The 19,852-nt window shown below is 52.3% G+C and overlaps 1 protein-coding gene across 3 annotated transcripts in view; it reads right to left on the bottom strand.

The window, feature by feature from the left end:
• Positions 1–287: 287 nt before the first annotated feature.
• Positions 288–19,852, bottom strand: part of LOC122902478 (high density lipoprotein binding protein) — a 72,981-nt gene continuing 53,416 nt past the window's right edge. For all 3 annotated transcript variants that reach the window (XM_044242020.1, XM_044242021.1, XM_044242022.1), the window contains exons 12-28: positions 18,795–18,934; positions 17,511–17,615; positions 17,271–17,384; positions 16,078–16,164; positions 15,817–15,948; positions 12,411–12,629; positions 11,270–11,491; positions 10,964–11,182; positions 10,094–10,232; positions 8,337–8,491; positions 7,474–7,578; positions 7,187–7,321; positions 6,040–6,183; positions 3,637–3,822; positions 3,065–3,181; positions 2,725–2,853; positions 288–2,617 (exon numbers count right to left, since the gene is read on the bottom strand). In XM_044242020.1, the coding sequence (XP_044097955.1) occupies positions 2,531–2,617; positions 2,725–2,853; positions 3,065–3,181; positions 3,637–3,822; positions 6,040–6,183; positions 7,187–7,321; positions 7,474–7,578; positions 8,337–8,491; positions 10,094–10,232; positions 10,964–11,182; positions 11,270–11,491; positions 12,411–12,629; positions 15,817–15,948; positions 16,078–16,164; positions 17,271–17,384; positions 17,511–17,615; positions 18,795–18,934 (2,435 nt within the window). In that variant the 3' untranslated portion in view covers positions 288–2,530. The remainder of the gene's footprint in view (positions 2,618–2,724; positions 2,854–3,064; positions 3,182–3,636; positions 3,823–6,039; positions 6,184–7,186; positions 7,322–7,473; positions 7,579–8,336; positions 8,492–10,093; positions 10,233–10,963; positions 11,183–11,269; positions 11,492–12,410; positions 12,630–15,816; positions 15,949–16,077; positions 16,165–17,270; positions 17,385–17,510; positions 17,616–18,794; positions 18,935–19,852) is intronic.

Here is a 19,852-nt window from a genome sequence, read left to right on the forward strand (position 1 = left end):
GGCCCCCAAGGCCAGGTAGCTCCACTGGTGTGGACTGCTGTGCTGGTGTGGACCAGCTGTGCTGGCCCGCCTCACCCCTGCTCAGGGACCACTGCTTGCTTCCCTCCCAGCGCTTTGCCTCTCTGCTCTCAGGGCACTGCTGACCCATCTCCCACATGCCAGCTGGGAGAAACACACCAGACACTAGAACTATCTGTGCATCTCCAGTTACCACTTAAGAGCATGCTGAAGACATCCCTGGTTTCACAGGACATGCTGCATGACAAAATGAGTTGTTGCACACTCTATCTGGTTTCATGTTTTATTTTAGAATTTATAAAATTCCAGTGTCATCCATATTCATAAGCCTTTACACATGTTTGCATATAATCTCCAGGTTCCAAAATTAAGGCCAAGGGATGGATCATAGCTATGGAAACACATGATATGGAAGACATTCAACAAAGGAAATGGACACGCACACCCCACCCTGCCCAGGGCTGTCCCAGCTGCAGGGGTGGCTGCAGGAGACCAGGCCTGGGCGGGGTCACCAAGCAATCTTTAGTAACAACCACCAAAAACAGAGCACACAAGATCCCAAATACAGTTTTGGGGGAGAGAGGGAGTTTGCATCTACAACATTTAGCAATAAATGCAGATGTGCAAAAAATCTGTTGTGAAAATTTAAAATTTACCTCTAGGGAAGGGCAGGGGTGGGCACTGTGGAAGGATGCTATAGAAAAGATGGAGGGAAGAAGAGGGGTTTGGGTAGATGCCGTGAGGGTCGGAGGGGCCAGTGGAGGGAAACAAGATGGCCAGCAGGAAAGGCCCCAAACCTCACGCAGCTGGAGAAAAGGTGCCCTTTCCCAACCAGGCCCCCCAGGAGATGGAGGGGGTACTCCTGGAAAGGTAAGGTAGCACCTCCCCTCCTCCCTCCCTGTCCTCACTGGACCTACTCTGGGTCCCCCAGCCTGTCCGCTCAAGTGCGTGTTCTCTCCCACCCTAGGCCATCGCTCCTGGAGGTGGGCACACCTCAGGCTACCACATGGACGGGAGCTTGCAAAGGCGGCTCAAGGTGCACTTGTCAAGTGACACTCCATCTACTCAGAATTGTAGAGTCGGCAGGTCACCAAGCTTCCATTAATGGAGCTAGAGAGAGAAGGGTGGGGGTGTGGGGGCGGCACAGACTGTGTGTGCAGGACACATGTCCAGCCCTTAGGAACACCAGTATCTCAGGGTGGGACGAGACAAGGCAGAGGCAGGGATGGGGAGGGCCCGTCCTCGGTCCCACATGACACGGCACACAGGTGCCTCCGTGCTGCCTGGGGCCCCCTTCCTCTCCGAGCAGACCCTCAACAGGCAGCTGCAGAGCCAGGCCCCCCCTGCTCGCCAAGGCCTGTGGCCCAACAGTCACAGTTACCCACTGCATGCCGAGACAGAGGAGAGCCTCCCTTGTTGGTCCTCACCTCTCTGTAGCCCGGGACCACAAAGCCGGCCTCTTCAGACCAACCCCCGGGAAGCCCACACCCAGCGCCTGAGCTTGTGTCAGAGGACAACCTAGGGGAGACCTGGTGCTGCAGCAAACATGCCACCGCTGGAAACCTCTAAACCAAGAGGCCGAGCGCCACGGCTGGCTCTCTCCTAAGCGTGGGACCATGCCACGCTGGCTCTGAGGTAGAAAGGAGGCGACTTCATACCTGGCGCCTGGGGGGGTGGGCGGGCACGAGGGAGGAGTGGACAGTCTCCACCACTGCTCCACAGGCTTCCCTTCTCCCCGTGCCCACGTTTCTCAGGCCACACCAGGCCACCGTGCCAGCCACGGTAGACCTATATGGAGATGTGCGGCCTTGCCTTCAGGCTTTGCTCACCAGACTTGGGGTCTCCAGTGCCGCGTGGTGGAGACACTCGGTGCTTTCAGACCCCAGCGTGTGCAAAGCCAAGACCGCCTGAGAACCCAGGTCACCCTTCTGCCTCTCTGGTCCCCTCAGGCTCCACCGCAGCTCTCCTTTGGGTCTGGGCGCTCCCAGTATGCAAACTGGGTCTTCTTCCCCACCATATGGTCTGGGCTAAGTGGGCTTTTTGGCAGCTGGAAGAAGGTGGACTGCATTTGACAAGGAGGGACTGAATGGCAGGCAGAGGGAGGAAAGGAGGTGGGAAAGGAAGAGGGCAAACATTTTGGCTTTTATAAAGTCAAGGAAATTTATTTCCTGAGGTCATGACACAGGAAGTAGACTCAGCCACAGCTGTGGAGCTCTCAGAGTGGAGGCCAGAGCCTTACTGACATGCTGGATGAGCCAGGAGGCTTGTAGGGAAATGTCCAATTACCTCTGTTAGTGTGTACAACAGCGGAACGCCGTCCCAGAGCAAAAGGTGTCAGGAAGCAGATCCTGAGCGCACACAGGGGGCTGGCGTGCCCAGCTTCACTGCGAGACCTCGGGGAGGGGGAAGTGTCAACAATTTATGGAGGGTCCAGCTGCTGAGTCAGATTGAAACAAACCATGTGTGGTGGGGTTTGGGTCAGCAGGCTGGAGAGGTTTCTGCTTTCTGATCATTATCGTTTGGGGCCCCATGGGAGGGTCTTGGGGGCCACCTGAGCCCCAAAGCTGGGAAACTCTTCGGAGCTGCTCATGTCAGGGGCCTGTAGGGGAAAGAGTGCACAGCTTCAGTAAGGGGATCCCGCCTGAGCAGCCTAGCTTGCCAGTGCTCCCCCTCCCAGGGCACACGGAGCAAAGAAGAGCATCTAACCTTCTCGCTGCTATTTGCGGTCCAGGGGGCATCCCGGACCACAAAGCCCTTCGATGGCGCTTTGGACTCCTCATGGGCTGGCGGCTTCATGTACAGCTGCAGGGCCTCGCTGTCGACCACGTCAGCCAACTGTGGGCACAGGTGTATTGGGGGGGGTGTCAGTCTGCAGCAGGCACGCACAACGACCATGCTTGCTTAGTCTCCAGTAATCAAGACTCGCTCAGGGGAGACCCTGTCCCTGACATGCCCCGGGAGCAAATGCACACAGCCTTGCTGTCACCCCATGCCAGTCAGAGGCAAGGTGTCCTGGGTACAGGCCTCCTGTCCAGACACAACTCACGTATTCCTCCTCTAGGTTGAGGATGTGATCGATGGCTTCTTCCACGTTCTCTGGGAGCCCCGTCACGGTGACGCAGTTGGGGTCTGGGGCCCCACTCTGTGGGAAGCGAATGTCCACCTGGAAGGAGCATATATAGCAGCTGAGGCAGCTGGGAACCCTCCGCCTAGGATCTCTAGACCAGAGGCTCATGGTTCTGTGTGGCTGGGAATGGTGGAATTCTAGTGAACTTTCCCCAAGTTAACCTTGTTTTCAAGAGGCAAAGGTCCTGTACATCAGAACTAAGCATGACACGACAGATACAGAAGCCGCTTGTGCCCTGTGGGGCTGCCCCTCCTGCAGTCAGGGTAGGACACTGCCCAACACTACCAAGGGCACCTGTCTGTGCCCCCTGTGCCACCTCACCCACTTAGGACAGGCACGTGAGTGTCAGACTTTCAAACCCTAAGTGCGGTCAGCAGCTGAGGCAGGAATCCCTGAGGCCCTCAACTAGGCCATGGGAAGCAGCACTCCATCGCACCCACCACGCGTCCAGGACTTGATGATGCCCCTTCACAACTGGGCTGGGGACCCACCTTGAATTCATCCATGATTTTGCGGATGGCTTTTCCACGGGCGCCAATGATACGGGCGTGAACACGGTGGTCCAGCGGGACATCCTCAGAAACCATTTGCTCAAGTTCACCCACAATTTTCAATATGGCGTCCCGGGCAGCTTCTGTATTCTTTTCATACCCTGTGATAGTAATTTGGTCCTGGGGCTGAGAAAGAACAACCAGTCAGAAGATGGGAACCCCTAGAAATTCAAGGCTGGGAGTCCTAACACAGCAGGTGCAGTTCTGGAGGTGACAAGAGGCAGCTCTGGCTGGACGAGGCAGGCCTCACCTTCAGGGTAAACACTGAACCACTCAGAACAGAAAAAAGCTAGAAAAGAATGTCAGGTGCTGATTTAAAACAACAGGTCAACAATGCCTACTAGCTCCTGCCCACTCCCCTCCCACCCCCACCCCACCAAGAAGACACATATGGGAAAAGAAAGGGCACCTGCACACAAAGAGAGCTGCAGGTGGGGGCACAGTGTCGGTGACCCCGGGCCCTGCATCTGGAGGCATCTCGCTGGAGACAAACCGACCTGGAAAGAAGGTTCCAAACACCGTGGCCAGCACTCCACGGCCACAGCTCACCCCGGCCTAGCCTTCAGGCCTCTCACATGCACACAGACAGGCGAGGGCACCCTCGTAGAGCGCAGGCAGCGCAGACACATGACTCAAGGCATTACGAACACGTGAGCACAGAATCACCTCACCCCGTGAGCCACATTCTTTAAGGCAAGAGAACACACTACATGTACAAAAGAGCAACAGAACACAAAGGACCAGAGAACACTTTGGGAAACAAAGCAGAAGAGCAGGAACTTCAAGATCTGCCCAAAAGAGGCCACAAGGACCCCAGGAGACAGCAGAGCAGCAGCCAGTTCCCCTCCCCCACTACCACGGTGCCCAAAGTCCACCAACCGCCAACAAGCGCCTCCCCAGACAGACAAAGACCAGACCCCTTCGCCAACGGAAGCATGAGCCTCCCAGGAAAAAGCTGCCTATGAAGAAAACGTGGCCACTAATCCCCTTCAGCTTGTGGAATATTAGCCACTGTGGTCTGAACATCAGATAATGACCATGATATTTACATAGCAAAATTGAATAAGATAAACACAGTGAAGATGAGGGATAATTTCTTCTTTTTTCTAAGATTTTATTTATTGATTTGTCAGAGAGCACAAGCAGAGGAAACAGCAGGCAAATGGTGAAGCAGGCTTCCCACTGAGCAAGGAGCCTGATGGGGGACTCGTTCATGAGCCTGATCACCACCTGAGCCGAACACAGACACCCAACTGACTGAGCCACCCAGGCGTCCCAAGGTAAGGAGTTTAAAAGAGCTGAATTCTCAGAATTAAAAACATTACAAACTACAGGCACCTGGGTGGCTCAGGTCACGATCTGAGAGTCCTGGGATGGAGCTCCACGTCCAGCTCCCTGCTCAGTGGGAGTCTGCTTCTCCCTCTGCCTGCTCTTCGGCTCTCATTCACACTCTCTCTCCCCCTCAAGTACATAAATAAAATCTTAGAAAAAAAAATTAAAACATTGAAAATTAAAGTTAAAGGGATATATGGCTGGCTCAGTTGGAAGAGCAGGTGACTCTTGACCTCAGGGTCATGAATTCAACCCCACACTGGGCATATGGCTCACTTAAACAACACTACCACCACCACCACAAAGAATAAAAAAGAACAGCAGTGTAAACATGTTTGTTAGAAATGCAGAGGCAGATCAAAGGATGCATCTGGAGGAAGGGAGGACCTGGCAGGAGGCAGACAAGAGACGGGGCACGGGCTGAGGCCCTACAGGCCTGCCTGCCTTTCTGAACTCAGGCTGCAGCTCACAGACTAACCCTGCCACAGTGCTTGGATGCAAGGTTGAAAGGTCAGAGTCTATCTACATAGGCATGCTGGGATTTGCTGGCTGGAAGATTCTAGCAGACCATTTCTGGGTGCTCTGCTGCATTCTACTGGAGGAGAGACAGAGACTAGGCTCCCACTGTGTGCGAAGCTGTGCTGGAAGGGACCCCTGTTCGAGCCAAGAAGAACACAGGCAGGGGAGTGATGGGTGCAGGGGAGGGTGCTCCTTGAAGGACTGCACCTGTGGGGACGATTGTGTGGGAGGGACCCAGCTGATGACCAGGTGGGCAGGGGAGAAGGTCCACACGGCAATGCAGGCAGACACAGACCGAGATAGTGACCAAAGCCCAAGCCAAAATCCGATCCTCAGAGACCTGTCACTCTGCACTCTGCCCTATCCCCCCCACACGCCTGGGCGCATCCTAAGCGCGCCTGCTCACTGCTCGCAGGTCAGGATGAGGTTACAGAAGTCTACCTGCCCAAAAATGCTTCGGCAACAGAGTCTGACGCAAGCAGTCATTCTTACCTGGCTCCCATCGTCCTTATCAGGAAACTGAATGTTCACATCATGTTCCAAGCGGATTTGGGTAATCACTGCCCCTTTTCTCCCAATAATTTTGGGATGGTATTTTGGGTCCACAGTGACACTCAGCTTAAAGCTCCTTAAAGCCTACAGATGAGACAAGAGTGGAGGAGTTCAAGGCTGACCATCACCATCATGTGCAGCCACGTGCTACTGCCACCCCGACTTTCTGTCCTGAACCCCAAACGTATCCCCAGTGACAAAAACAAGACATGGCTTTCCTATTAGCCTCTGTGTCACCCCACCCCACCAGCTCAAGGACCTGCCCGTAAGCAAGCTCACAGATTCAGAAAGGACCCCTTGGGCATCAACAAGGCTGGCACGGCAAGTGGTGAGTTCTGAGCTCCTTTTTAATTGGTTTAACAGGGATCTGATAAGTAAGTATAAAAATGTTCTGGGTGGGGTTGGAGGGGGTTTTCCAAGGCTAGGGTATAAAAAGCAGGCCAGAAGGAAAAGAGAACCAGCCAGTCTGGGACATCCATGGCCAGGGGTGTGACCGTTGGAAGCGCACTCAGGTTTTAGAGGTCTGTGTGCCCTGACCCAACCTGATTCCAGGAAGTCCTCAAAGCCCACAACCCAAGGAATCTGCACCAAGGCTTCAGGAGGGGACAACACCCAGCCTCCCTGTGCACCACTCAGGAAACCCTTCCAACGGCAGCTCTACAGAGGGGAGGTGGGTCTTGAACCCTCCCCAAAGCACGGAAACCCTGCAATGAGAAGGTCCACATGGGCCCGCAGACACCCACCATGGACCACACCACTCATGTTTGGGAGTCTTTCGCAGCAATGGCTCCCAGGCCTCACTAACCTTACCTGTCCTATGTGGCTGGAGGCACCACAAATGGCACATTTACTTTGGAAAAAAAAAAAAAAAAAGACTAGCAGGAATCTAACTCTGCCGCTGTAACAGGGAAGAGAAAAGTGCTACGCCCGCCAACGCTGCCCCTGAAGAAAGGCCCATGGACACAAACTGCAACAGGGTTGCACCTGGCTGAACTGGCTGCCAAGTGGCCAGGGTGCTAGTGACCCTCCAAAATGATGATGAAGGCTGAGTACTGCGGCTCTGGTGGATGCCCCTGTGGAAACCCACCCGGTCCTCCTGCTCAGCCTGCAGCTCCCTCACGCGCTCCAGCAAGCCAGCCTTAGCCCGGTCCAAATTCGCGGCGAGGCCGGTAATGGCAATGACGTCAGACTGCAGCTCCGGTGCCGGCACATGGATGTTCACCTGCACAGACACGGGAGGGTACCCAATGCAGTCGGGGTCCCGGACCAAGACAGGGGTGGCCCGCCGCTGCAGTAAGAGCAGGAAGAAGGCGCACTGCCAAGCGGCTGGACTGCCAGAGACACTCGGGAGGAAAAGACTGCATATCGCGGTACCTCAAACTCGTCCATCATCTTTCGGATCCCACTCCCCTTCTGCCCTATGATGTACCGGTGCAGGTCAAAGGGCACCTCCACTTCGATGGTGACAGGAACCAGCGCCTGCAGGAAACATGGATGGGGCAGGCCTGAGAGCCAGCAGGGAGCAGAGCAACCACGTGAGAACTACAGGGAGCTTCCTGGAACCTTCTATGCTGTTCTGCCTAAACTGAGACCAATATCCAGGCTTTTAACTCAAATGAAGACACAAAAAGAGAACATGGAATCCAGGGACGCCTAGGTGGTGGTCAGTTAAGCGTCTGACTCTGGATTTTGGCTCAGATCATTATCTCAGGATCCCGGGATCGAGCCCCACATCAGGCTCCACGCTTGGGGGCTTTGCTTGGGAGTCTCCCTCTCCCTCTGCCCTGCCCTCTTGTTTGCTTGGGCGAGCGTTCTCTCTCTCTCTCAAAACAAAAACAAAAACGACAAATACCCAAAAACAAAACCACAGAATCCAGTTTTTTAAAATTTGTGCCAAGAGAGCACACTTTCAGATCCTCACCCCCAGCTTATGCTCTTAAATGTGACAGGCTGCTTACAGAAACAAAAACAGAACTAACTGAGTCCAGGAAAAACAGAGCCACTTGACGCTTATAGAGGGGGACTGGTAAGGCTCAGACACAGATGCATTTCCCCTGCTGTCAACTGAACCTGCTAGCTCCGTGCCCATTGACAGCCCCCAGGTGCTGGGCTCTGGGCCCCAGACTGGTGTAGCGGACGCCACTGGTAGCGGGAGCTGAGGGGATCGGGGCACGCACAGCTGGGGCTCGGGCTGGGCACCGCGATCGTGAGCGCAGCCAGCATCAGGCCGCACCCACCTCAAGGGCTTCCTTGGCTGCCTCACACTTTTCTTTCCGGCCGGAGATGATGATGATGTCACACCGCCTGGGGGAGCCGGGGTCAGCGTCCTTGATGTCTCTCCCATCTCCAGCATCATCGCCGTTCTCTTGGACTGGCGGCTCTACGCTGTGAACTGGGGAGACGGCAGGAGCAGCTCACAGTACCGACTCAGCATCTTCCACGCAAACACGTGGGAAGCCCCTGACACATGCTGACCCACATGTGCCACGCTTCCCAGGAGGCTGTGAGCTCACCTCCTTGCCTCGGGTGGAGCTGGTGACCTCAGAAACTGGTGGGTGGGAGGCATGGGGAAGGCACCCACTGTGTCTGAAGGGCCAGGACACTAGAAACCAAGCCCCAGAGCAAGGACACGGCCGTGGGGAGGGGTCTGCACCACAGGGTGGGAGGAAGGTGGGCACCTGCACCAGCTTCTTATACCAGGAAGTAAGCGAGCAAGAAGGAAGGGATGGGACCCGTGACAAAGAAACCAGATGGTGGCGACAGGCAGCTGTGCACCTGAATACTAAAGAACCGCAGTCCTGTACTGTGTGTGTGTGTGTTGGGGGGGTGGGGACTGGACTCCACAGACACTTTCCAAAGTTGGAAAGTTTGAACACTAAATTTGCTAACACTGCTACACACTGTCAGATCATGTGATTCTGATGATGGATGTCCCCCATCTGTCCCCCAGTTATCGCAAATGATGTTAAAAAGAAGTTCTGACAGGGTGCCTGGGTGGCTCAGTGGGTTAAAGCCTCTGCCTTCAGCTCAGGTCATGATCCCAGGGTCCTGGGATCGAGCCCCGCATTGGGCTCTCTGCTCAGCAGGGAGCCTGCTTCCCTCCCTCTCTCTCTCTGTCTGCCTCTCTGCCTACTTGTGATCTCTCTGTCAAATAAATAAATATATTTTTTAAAAGTTCTGATTCTCAGGAAGGTGCCCCAAAGATACATTTGAAAAGTACGCTCAAACGACTTAGAAAAAATGACTGTATGCATAAAAGGGGGAACAAGAGAAAACAAACTGAATTTGGATACCGAGTATAGAAAATCCATCTGTTATCCTACGCAGTTTTCCTCCACATGTACTCAAAATAGGCCATCCTCTAAGGGAAAGAGAGGTGCTTCAGTGGCCGTGACCAGCTCTGTAGAGGACAGAGCACACAGAGGGGACCCAGGAAGCTGCATGGTCACTAACTGGACCAGACACATCCACTGAGACTGGTCAACAAAGACGACACAATTGGTCACAACCCGAGTGGGAGACAGGTCTTGGGAGACTCAGCTCTGAGACCCCTTGTTGTGCAGGTCACCTTGTGACCACCTACCACCCCACGTGGAACCAAGCAACAAGGATGACACTGAGCTGAGGGGCTATGGCAGAAGGACAGCCAGGGGCTGCCTGTCATTTAAGGGACAAAACCTGCCAAGTAGGGGTGCTGGGGAAGAGGCAGCTGCAGTGGACAAAGCACAAGCAGCCCCATCACACATGTCATCTGGGACCTGTGTGAAGCCCCAGAACCAAACTCAGCAGGGTGGGGGTGGGGGGCTTTCCTGCTTCAGAGGCCGCAGGCGTTTTGCCCTCCTCTGCCTCGTCACCTGCTGCAAGCCTCGGGATGTTGGGAGGGCCCCTGTCACCCTGCACCCACCTCCTAGAGAAGCCTTGGAATCCCCAGATGAGGCCCATTCACGCGCCCCCTGCTTCCCCACTCAGCATGGAGCTCACCGCTGGGACCCACCTGGGTTCTCCTCTCTGTCTGGGAACTTAATCTGAACATTATAGTCCCGGGTAATCTGCTGGATTCTGGAACCTTTGGGGCCCATGACAGATCGATGGAACTTCTGGGGTATGGCACATTCTATGGTCACTTGGGCTTCCTGGGGGTGGAGGGTGCGGGGCACAGCAAAAAAGGAAAAAATAAAGACAGACATTAACTGGTTAGGGTCAGTGCACATCCTCACCAGCCTCCACTCAGTCCACCACAGACACCTCAACTGCTCCACATACAACAGGGTGGAGAGAGGAGGGCCGGGGGCCAGGACCAAACGGGACGCCTCTTTCTGACACATTTCCCAGACACAAGATAGTACTGATGACCCGTTTGTACAAAATGGCATGAGGCTTGCTGCCGCCCAGAGCCAGGAGCACCACGGTCCTGTGTCAGACCCAGAGTCCCTGGCCTCCTGCAACATCACACACTGTCCCTGAAGGGCGGCTACGTGAGCCAGTGACAGCGAATGCTGTGGCTGTGACTCCATGAGGAGGCATGGGGACTGCTGGTTGAGGAAATACTTTCCAGGCCACAGCAGGAGAGCACCAGCAGGGACATGTTTCTGTGTGGATCTGCTCTGACAGGCCCTCCCCTTCCATCTCTTTTCTTCCCTTTGGAGACGAGAGGCTGGCTCCTTGTACAGACTGTACTTCATTCCATGTTTTAAAAAAGCTGTTGTTAGGAGAGGTATTTTCACCGACTATCAGGATGAAGGCCAGAGGCTGAGAGCCCCAGCCTCACCAGAGGAGCCCACTTCAGGGCTCAGGGAGCCCCTAGCCACTCGCCTTGGCCCTGGCTGTTGGGGTTAAGAGCCCCGTCGCCCTCCCAGGCACCTACCAGGTCCTCGATGATCTCCTGAATGCGCTTCTTGGCCGCCTCCACACAGTCCTTGGCACCCTTGAGGGTGACCTTATCGCTCTGTGTGCCCGAGCGTGGGAAGCTGACCATCACCCCACCATACTCTTCGGCAATCTCCCGCAAGACCTGGCCTCTTCGGATGACAAAATGGCGGTGGTGCTTGGGGTCCACCAGCATGCAGTCTTCCACCACATTATCCTGTACCACGGAGGGAGGGAAAAAGTAAATGACCCTGCCAACCACGCCTGACAGGACAACCAAAGTGCAGCTCCCACTGGACCTTACCAGATTCTGGATGAGGGCCTCCAGCTCCCTCTGGGCCTCCCTGACAGCGTCCTCCTTCCCTATGATGGTGATCAGGTCCTGGTCCTTGTCCTCGGCCGTTGGGAATATGATGCGGGCTCCCGTGTTGTCACGTACCTTGCGGATTTTGCCACCCCCTTTGCCAATAAGGAACTTGTGGTATTCTGGCTTTGCGCGGATGTCAACAGTAAAACTCTTGGTTTGCTGTGGAAACCAACCCCAGATACACTGGCCTGATGCTACCTGCACGGTACCCCGAGCAGGTGAATAAGAGGGCCTTGAGAACAAAGGCCTGTGGCTATCAAGCCTCACCAATACCAAGGGATGGATACCCAGACAGGAGTACTGACGGCCCCTCTGCCATCCAGACACTGAGATGGCCTGGAGCATGTGCGTTCCTAGCCCCAGTCCTGCCATTTACCAGCAGTGACCCAAGTCTGTAAGCCGCTCTCCACCTAGAGGGGACTAGGCAAGTACAGCCTCGGGGTGTTAGGGGACAAGGGGCGCATTTGCACAGTAGGTAAGCCCACAGGACCGCCAGCCCCACTCCCAGGCACGGCACTCTTATTCCTCCTGAAAGTCCAAAAGAGTGCTCCCCGTCTAGGCCCTCCTCTGCTTGGGCTACAGGGGAGCCCACACACCAACAGCAAGGCCCAGTCTCAGTCTTAGAGCCACCTAAGCCGACCAAGGCCCTCACATGACACCAAGAAGCCAGGCTCCAGGGGCACCTAGGTGGCTCAGTGGGTTAAGCCTCTGCCTTCGGCTCAGGTCATGATCCCAGGGTCCTGGGATCGAGCCCCACATCGGGTTTTCTGCTCAGTGGGGAGCCTGCTTCCTCCTCTCTCTCTGCCTGCCTCTCTGCCTACTTGTAATCTCTGTCTGTCAAATAAATAAATAAAATCTTCAAATAAATAAATAAAATAAAAAAAAAACACTAAGGCAAACAGCAAATTCTCCATATTGTTTAAGTAGGCATTGGACCTACGAAGGCCCTTTGTTCAGCAGTGGCAAAATCAAAGACAAAAAAAAGGCGTCTGAAGCAATATTCTGATCTGCCACAATGGGGTGAGGATTTCTAGCAAGGGAGAGATGCAGTGCCACCACTCCTGGGCGTGAAGCTCACCTTCTCCTCAGCCAAGTGCAGGAGCTGCTTCCTGGCCTTCTCCACGTCTGAGGCAGGGCCCCTGATGACAACCGTGTCACTTCCTGAGCCCTCCACTGGGAAGTGGATGTGCACCCCACCACACTCCTCCATGATGGAGCGGATCAAGCGGCCCTTTGTGCCGATGAGGGAGTTGTGCAGCTTGGCCGGAATTGAGACCTCCAGCTCGGCTATGTTGGCCTGAAATGACACAGTCTGTGAGGTGTGGGACACATGGCGGCATGCCCACTGCAGAGGGGTCTGGAGCCCTTGTGAGTGTGGGTCCTTATGTGAGGATGTGAAGGATGGGGTCTAAGCTGTTCACATGGCGTAGAAGGAATGTCTCCATAAAACACCATAAAGCAGAGACACAACCAAGATGCCCAGATTGTCAACTTTTCCTAATAAAACTCTGCCTCCAGATTTACCTCCCATGAGAAACAATGGGGTTCAAGACACTGGAGACGGGAAGCAAGAAAGGTGAGCAGGACAACGGTGCCCTGGCTGAGTCCCTGCATCGAGGACACAGAGCTGACAGTCTGGGCAGACTAGGACTGGTGGAAACCCTGTGAACTGGTGATTGCTCCCATGCTGACATCACCAGGGGGAAGGGACTGTAGTGCACAGCACTGTCTACACTCTAGGACACTGGGTATAGGAGGCCTCACCCCAGGACTTGGAACACCCAAGACCAGGCACGTGTCTTAAGAGCAACTCCAAAAAGGAGAAAAGTAATTCATTAAAGTACATTAACAAAACTCGAACACATTGGTAGGAATGCAAAAATATCCAGCATCCATCCAAGTAGACTTCCTAACTTCTGGCAGCCAACAGAAAAATACCAGACATTCAAAAAAACAGGAGAAACTCATCCATGAGGAAAGAAGAGAAAATAGCCCAGAAGTGACAGAGACTTTAGAACCAGTGGGTTGGGAACATGACAACAAGCATTTTCACAACTGCACACATGGTAAAAACAAAAACAAAGGAAACACTGGGCATGTCAAGTATAAAAACAAAATATTCCACCTCAACTTCTACAAGTGAAAATGTCTAAAATGAAAAGCACACTAGATGGGATTACAGGCAGATGAGACATTACAGAAAATTAATGAATTTAAAGAAACTAATGGGGGAAAATACCACTTCTTTTCACCCACATACATAACATACCAGTGAATCCTAAGACCACCTCCAGCCTGCCTAGCTCTAAATAACATTAATAATGATTCCAGAGGCACCTGGGGGCACAGTCAGTTAAGCATCTGACTCTTCATTTTGGCTCAGGTCATGACCTCAGGGTCATGAGATCAAGCCCCACAGGCTCTATACTCGCCGGGGAGTCTGCTTGAGATTCTCTCTCTCCCTCTCCCTTTGCTCCTGCACATACTCTCTAAAAAAATCAATAAATCAATAATGACCCCAGGTTCTCCACATTTGATAACACTAAAGTCTTTGGATCCCAGAAACTCAGTGAACTCCAAGCAACATGAAAAAAGCACACCCAGACACGTGGTAACTTGCACAAGGCTTATGCTTGTGATACAACCGTAAATACAGTCAGAGGAGTCTGTGTAGAGGAGTTAAGGCCAAGGAGGACCTCAGATATGTCCTCAGAAACGCCATATAGGTCCTGAAGCAGAGTTCTAAGTCCTGAAGAAAACCTCCAGTCTGAGGTCTGCTATGGGGAGCACAGGAAGGCACAGGGTCACTGGAAGATGATCTGGCACTTCATCCCCAAACTGAACACACTCTGACCGTAGGACCCGACTTACTACTTAATCCTGAATGCAGGAAGCCAGTGTGAAACAGCACAGTGTCGTGGGGCTGGGGACATGGCCATGGGGGCTCAGGTGATAAATGGGGGTTTGCAGCTTCTCAGGCTGCACTGCAACGGGCACAAGGTCACCTGGAGACAGGACCCAAGTGCATGTGCACTAAAAACCCCACAACCACCACAAAAATCAAAGTTCTATCCAATAAGCCAAAAGAGGAGATGAGAGGAATAAGAGAATTCTCTTAAGTCCAAAAGCAGACAGAAAAAGAGAACAAAGTAGACAGAACAAACAGAAAACAAACGCAAGACAGCTTGGTCAGGCCACCATGACCAGGGGCAAGGCCTACAGGTACAGCTTCTATTTGGGGCGGTGAGAAAGTGAGGCAGACGATGGTGGGACACAGCTGTGTGAATGCGCTCATGCCCCAGGCTGTACACGAAGGTGGTAAATTTTGTTATGTGTATTTTCCACAACTCTAAAAATAAAAAAATTGATATTTAATCACATGCATTAAACGTGTAATAAAATATGTAACATAATACATGATACACAGATTAACCATGGAATTAAATGTAAACATCTACATTGAAAAGGCAGACACTGAGGAGCCTGGATGGCTTAGTCGGTTAAGGGCTGACTTTTGATTTTGGCTCAGGTCATGATCTCAGGGTCATGAGCTTGTGCCCTGCGATAGACTCTGTACTTAGCCCAGTCTGTTTATCCCTCACCCACTGCTCCTCCCTGCCTCACTCTCTAAAAGCAAGCTGCCTAAAAGAAACCCACTTTGATGAGAAAAAATAGATTTCAGGACAAAGACTACTATCAGGGGTAAAAGAAGGTAATTTTATAATGATGTAAGTTACAGGAATATTAGGAATGTGAAAGACACCAGCACAGTACAGGAAAATTATGAAAAACTTTATGCTAAAAACCTGGACAACCTATATAAAGTAAAAACCCCTTGAAAGAAAAGCTACCAATCTTAAGCAACAAGTAAGATTTGGGCATGCAGGGACCTATCACGCAGCAACAAAATCAAACCGATGGGACGACACAGATACATCTCATCCCAGCTGCTCCAAGTGAGCACAGCTTGAGCTGTGGGAGAAAACACCATGATCTCCTTTGTACCAGCGTGCAGCAAACCCCACAATGCCCGTGACTGAAAGCCAACGAAGGGCTGGACAGGCGGGGGTGGGGGCTGGGGGGGCTGGCCGGACAGAGGCAGGTGCTGGAGAGGGACACAGGGACATCTCCGGGGTGCTGGATAGGCTCATTATGCTGACTGTGGAGAGTCCATGCATGTATAACATAGGTCAAAATTTATCAAACTGCATACTTCAAACACGCAGCTTCTTAATGTTAATTTTCCAAAAAATTAACATTGAACAATTGAAAAAAAAAAGATTGTTAGCCTTCAGGACAGGATGATCTCCAAGCACTCAAATCCAGTGCTACTGCTCACGTCTCATACTGCTCAAGTCTCATGATAAGCACAGCCCCAGGTGAGTGGCAGGAGCCTGGCCATGGGCCTGCACTGCGTGGAGAAAGCTGATGACACGGGACCATGGGGACCCTGGCACATGCCCTGACACGCAACACCCCATTACCAGGTCTTTCTGGATGGACAGGATGCGGCTCCGGGCGGCCTCACAGTTGGCTCGCTTGCCTGTGATGACAATGGTCTCTGAATTGCTATTCTCTGCTGGAAGGTCGATCTTAGTGTTGCTTTCTTCCCGAATCTACAAGAAGACGGGACCATGAGAAGGGACCTCCCAGTTGAGACACCCGGAACCCAGGGCCAGAAAGTTTAAGCCAGAATGGCACAGGGCTTTGGGAGCCAAGATTCAGGAGACAAGCTGGCCAATCACCTTTTTAATGTTTGCACCTCCTTTCCCAATGATGTTCTTGTGAAATTGTTTGAAGATCGGAACAGAAATTGAATAGCTATTTTCCACCTTAAAAACAAAAGAGGTTGCACCATTAGCCATCATGCTGGACAGTGATGTATCCCTTCATCTGTGAGGGAGTATCAAATAACAGGATCTGCTATTAGAAAACATACAACTTGGATCCTGCCTGTCTCCCACTAGGACCTCTGACCTTTAGCTGGGGGACAAGCTAACCTGGCAAGCCACAGCTGACTGATGCAATGCCCCCTTTATAAAAAGAAGCTCTCCACAGAACCCGCCATGTGGTCAGTGCAAGTTCCATAACCCAGAAGCAATGTGTCGGGCACCCTCAACAGACATTCTGGGTAGAGAAGGGAATCCTGGACACCAGGTTGAGAAAAGCAAGTCCAGAGCACACAGACCCTGCTACTCCTAGCCTGCACTATGCCGCGGCAGTGTGAGCGAGCTCTGTGCTGGAAATGCCCCCATCAGCAACCTGAGGCAGTGGTGAGCTCAGTGCAAGCCCCATGAGAAACACAGAAGCATGAGCCCATCTGCAGCCTTCTCGTCAATAACCCCCCTCCGTACTTGAAACTGCTGGTTTCCATTCCAGCTTAAGGAAATAGTAAACCAGTAAATGGCTTCTCATACTGCCTATGCAATCTCTTTCCTCACTGGATGGGACAGTTTATCCAGCTTTGTTCTTCTCCTTCTATTTTTAAAAATTTTTTATATTTTATTTATTTGAGAGAGAAAGAGAGAGAGAGAGAGAGAAAATAAGCAGGGGGTGGGTCAGAGGGAGAAGCAGACTACCGGCTCAGCAGGGAGCCCAATTCGAGAATCAATCCAGGGACTCCAGGATCATGACCCGAGCCGAAGGCAGTCGCTTAACCAGCTGGGCCACCCAAGCGCTCCAAGTTTATCCAGATTTCTGGAGGTCCCTCAAGGAAACAAGGAGCCTGGCACCCACCCCGAACCTCATGTAACACTGAAGTTCCTAACAGTTGTCGGCCAGTCTAAACACCTGCAGTTAAGATGGACGGCGTCCCCCGCCCCCGTTGAGGGCAGACGAAGCCAATGCGCCCTGAAGCAGGGGTTCTGATGGGACACACCCCCGGGTCTCTCTGCCACCAGCAGCACCATCACAACAAAGGATGGGAAACATCCCCTACCAGATCTGCCACCATCTTCTGCATGTATTTTGTGCATTTTTCCACCTCATTCTTCGGCCCTCGGAGTTGAACAATATCACTTTTTTGTGCTGGGTCTGGAAAGTTGATGATAACCTGGAACAAATCATCACAAATTCAAGTTCAGTTATTGGTAAAGACTGGATTCTAAAACACTGACTCTCTTTAAGGGCCAATCAATCACTCCTGGAGGGCTGAAGAATGCCATTGGGAAACCTTTACCTCCGGGAATTTGTCACGAATTTCACGGATCCGTTCACCCTTCTGCCCGATGATTGTGCGATGGAATCTCTGCTCAATGATCAGATCCTTGGTGCGCTCATTTTCCTAAAAACACAATGCAAGGAGATGACACTAGAGCAGGAGGCTCCTGGGAGCCCGGGGAGCACAGCACCGGCCTGTGGCATCCCTGGGAGTCACCAGCCACTAGAGGACACCTGCTCTCTCCAACAACAGGGTTGCGCGTTGTTCTCTGCAAGGAGGTGTGATTCAGCAGGTGGCCTTCATCACCACAGCGGCTCACTTAGCGCCTCTGTGTTGACAAGAACAAGAGACCATGAGGTGTAACACTCTGCAGGATGAGCAGGGATCCTTCCTGAACACAGCGTGGTTCAGAGCGCTGCTCTGTGCAGATCATTATTAAGAAAGAATAATGAACTTGCATAGTTCTCATCATCCCCCAGGTCTCACTAAAATGTCACAATAAATACAAAAGCAGCAGCAGAGCCAGAATAAAGGAAAACACACTACCAGTCAACCATCTGAAAGAACTCAGGGGAGATTCTGGATCAGACTGGCATCAGGCTGACAGAGAAACAAGGGTTCAGGAGTCCAACACAGGCACAAGACACCCCAGACCAAGGGGCCCTGGCTAGACGAAGGCCGCACATGGTGGCTTGCAGCTGAGGACAGGGGAAAGTCTACTGTTAGAAGTAGGCCTCAGGGGGCTCCAGGCTTGAGCACCAGTGCAAGTGGAGGGGGGGCACTCACTCCCTGCCCTGATGAGCCACATGCACTGCCCTGCCTAAGGCTTTACTGACGTTCTGCACGTGTCTGTGCTAAGCTACGATCACTCACCCAGTAGGTAACTCTGGATTCTGAAAGGCACCCCAGTGACCCCTACATGCAGCCAGACTGGACAATCACTGCTACATGGTTATCTGCATCTGACTCACACACTCCAGAAAAACACACCAGTGCTGGCAGCTTAGCCCCAGGAACAGAACTCATGCCCCCCTCTCCTCCAACCCTCAGAGTTGCAGACAACCACACAGCAGGAATTTTCAACCTTAGCTGCACGTGGGAGTCACTTGGGTGCTTTTCAGAATTGGTCCCTCAAGCATCAGAGACTTGGGTTTGGCCAAGGCGGAAACCCCTGCCGCAGAGCCACTCCCAAGCGAGTGATTCCCCTTCTGCAGCACTGCAGGTGACAACAATGCTAGTCCACAGAGGCCCTGACACAGGTCCGTGGGCTCCCCCCGGGCAGGACTCAACTGCAGGTCTTACCATCCGAGAGGCGAGCTCCAGCAGCTCCCGCTTGGCCTGCTGTACACCCTGTGGGTCCCCCTCGATGCGAATCAGGTTGCTCTTCTCACTGTCAGGAGGGATGCGCACGGACACCTTATACTGGTCTTTGATTCTGTTTACTTAAGAATACAAAAGGAAACACATTTTGGACTCAGAATCAACTAAGTTCTGTCAGTGACTACAACCTGGCAGAATAGGGCGAAACCACCTCATCAGCCATCCTGCAAAGAGGGAGATGAAGCCACCGTACCAAGAACTCTCCGTTCTCTCAGACGAGCTGTGGTCTGCACCTGCACCAACCGAGTCGGCATCACCCTGACAGCGTCATGTGACTGACGGCTGGGACCACTCAGGCCATGAGGGTTCGCTGCTCTGGGCTATGGCTGGGGCTTTAGAGTACTTTAAAGACCACAGCTGCTTTCTTTTTTTTTTACTTTGGATCTTTTACTCATGTATTGATGACCTAGAAAATAATAGTTTACTAAAATATGGAGTTGACACATTAGATTATGTGGTATCAGAAAAGTTAATTCACTGATAACTACTATTTTCACCAGGAGCGTTGTGAAACATTAGAAAGCTTTTTAAAATTTAAACTCAATTAATTAACACATTCTGTGTTATTAATTTCAGAGGTAGAGTTCAGTGATTCATCAGTCTTCTGCAACAGCCAGTGCTCATTCCATCACGGGTCCTCTTACATGCGTCACGCAGTTACCCCATTCGCCCACCCTCCTCCCCAATGACAACCCTTAATTTGTTTCCTACGATTAAGGGTCTGTTAGGGTGATTTTATTTTTCCCTCCTTCCTCTACGATCCTGTTTTGTTTCTTAAGTTCCACATATGAGTAAGATCATACAATTGTCCTTCTTCAACTGAGTTATTTCACTTAGAATAATACCCTCTAGTTTCATTCACATCGGTGCAAATGGCAAATTTCACTTTTTTGATGGCTGAGTAATATTCCATCATGTGCACACACACAACTTTTTCTTCATTCATCTGTTGATGGACATCTGGGCTCTTTTCATAGCTT

The sequence above is a fragment of the Neovison vison genome, chromosome 3 (assembly GCF_020171115.1).
Source record: "Neovison vison isolate M4711 chromosome 3, ASM_NN_V1, whole genome shotgun sequence".
NCBI classification, from domain to species: Eukaryota; Metazoa; Chordata; class Mammalia; order Carnivora; family Mustelidae; genus Neogale; species Neogale vison.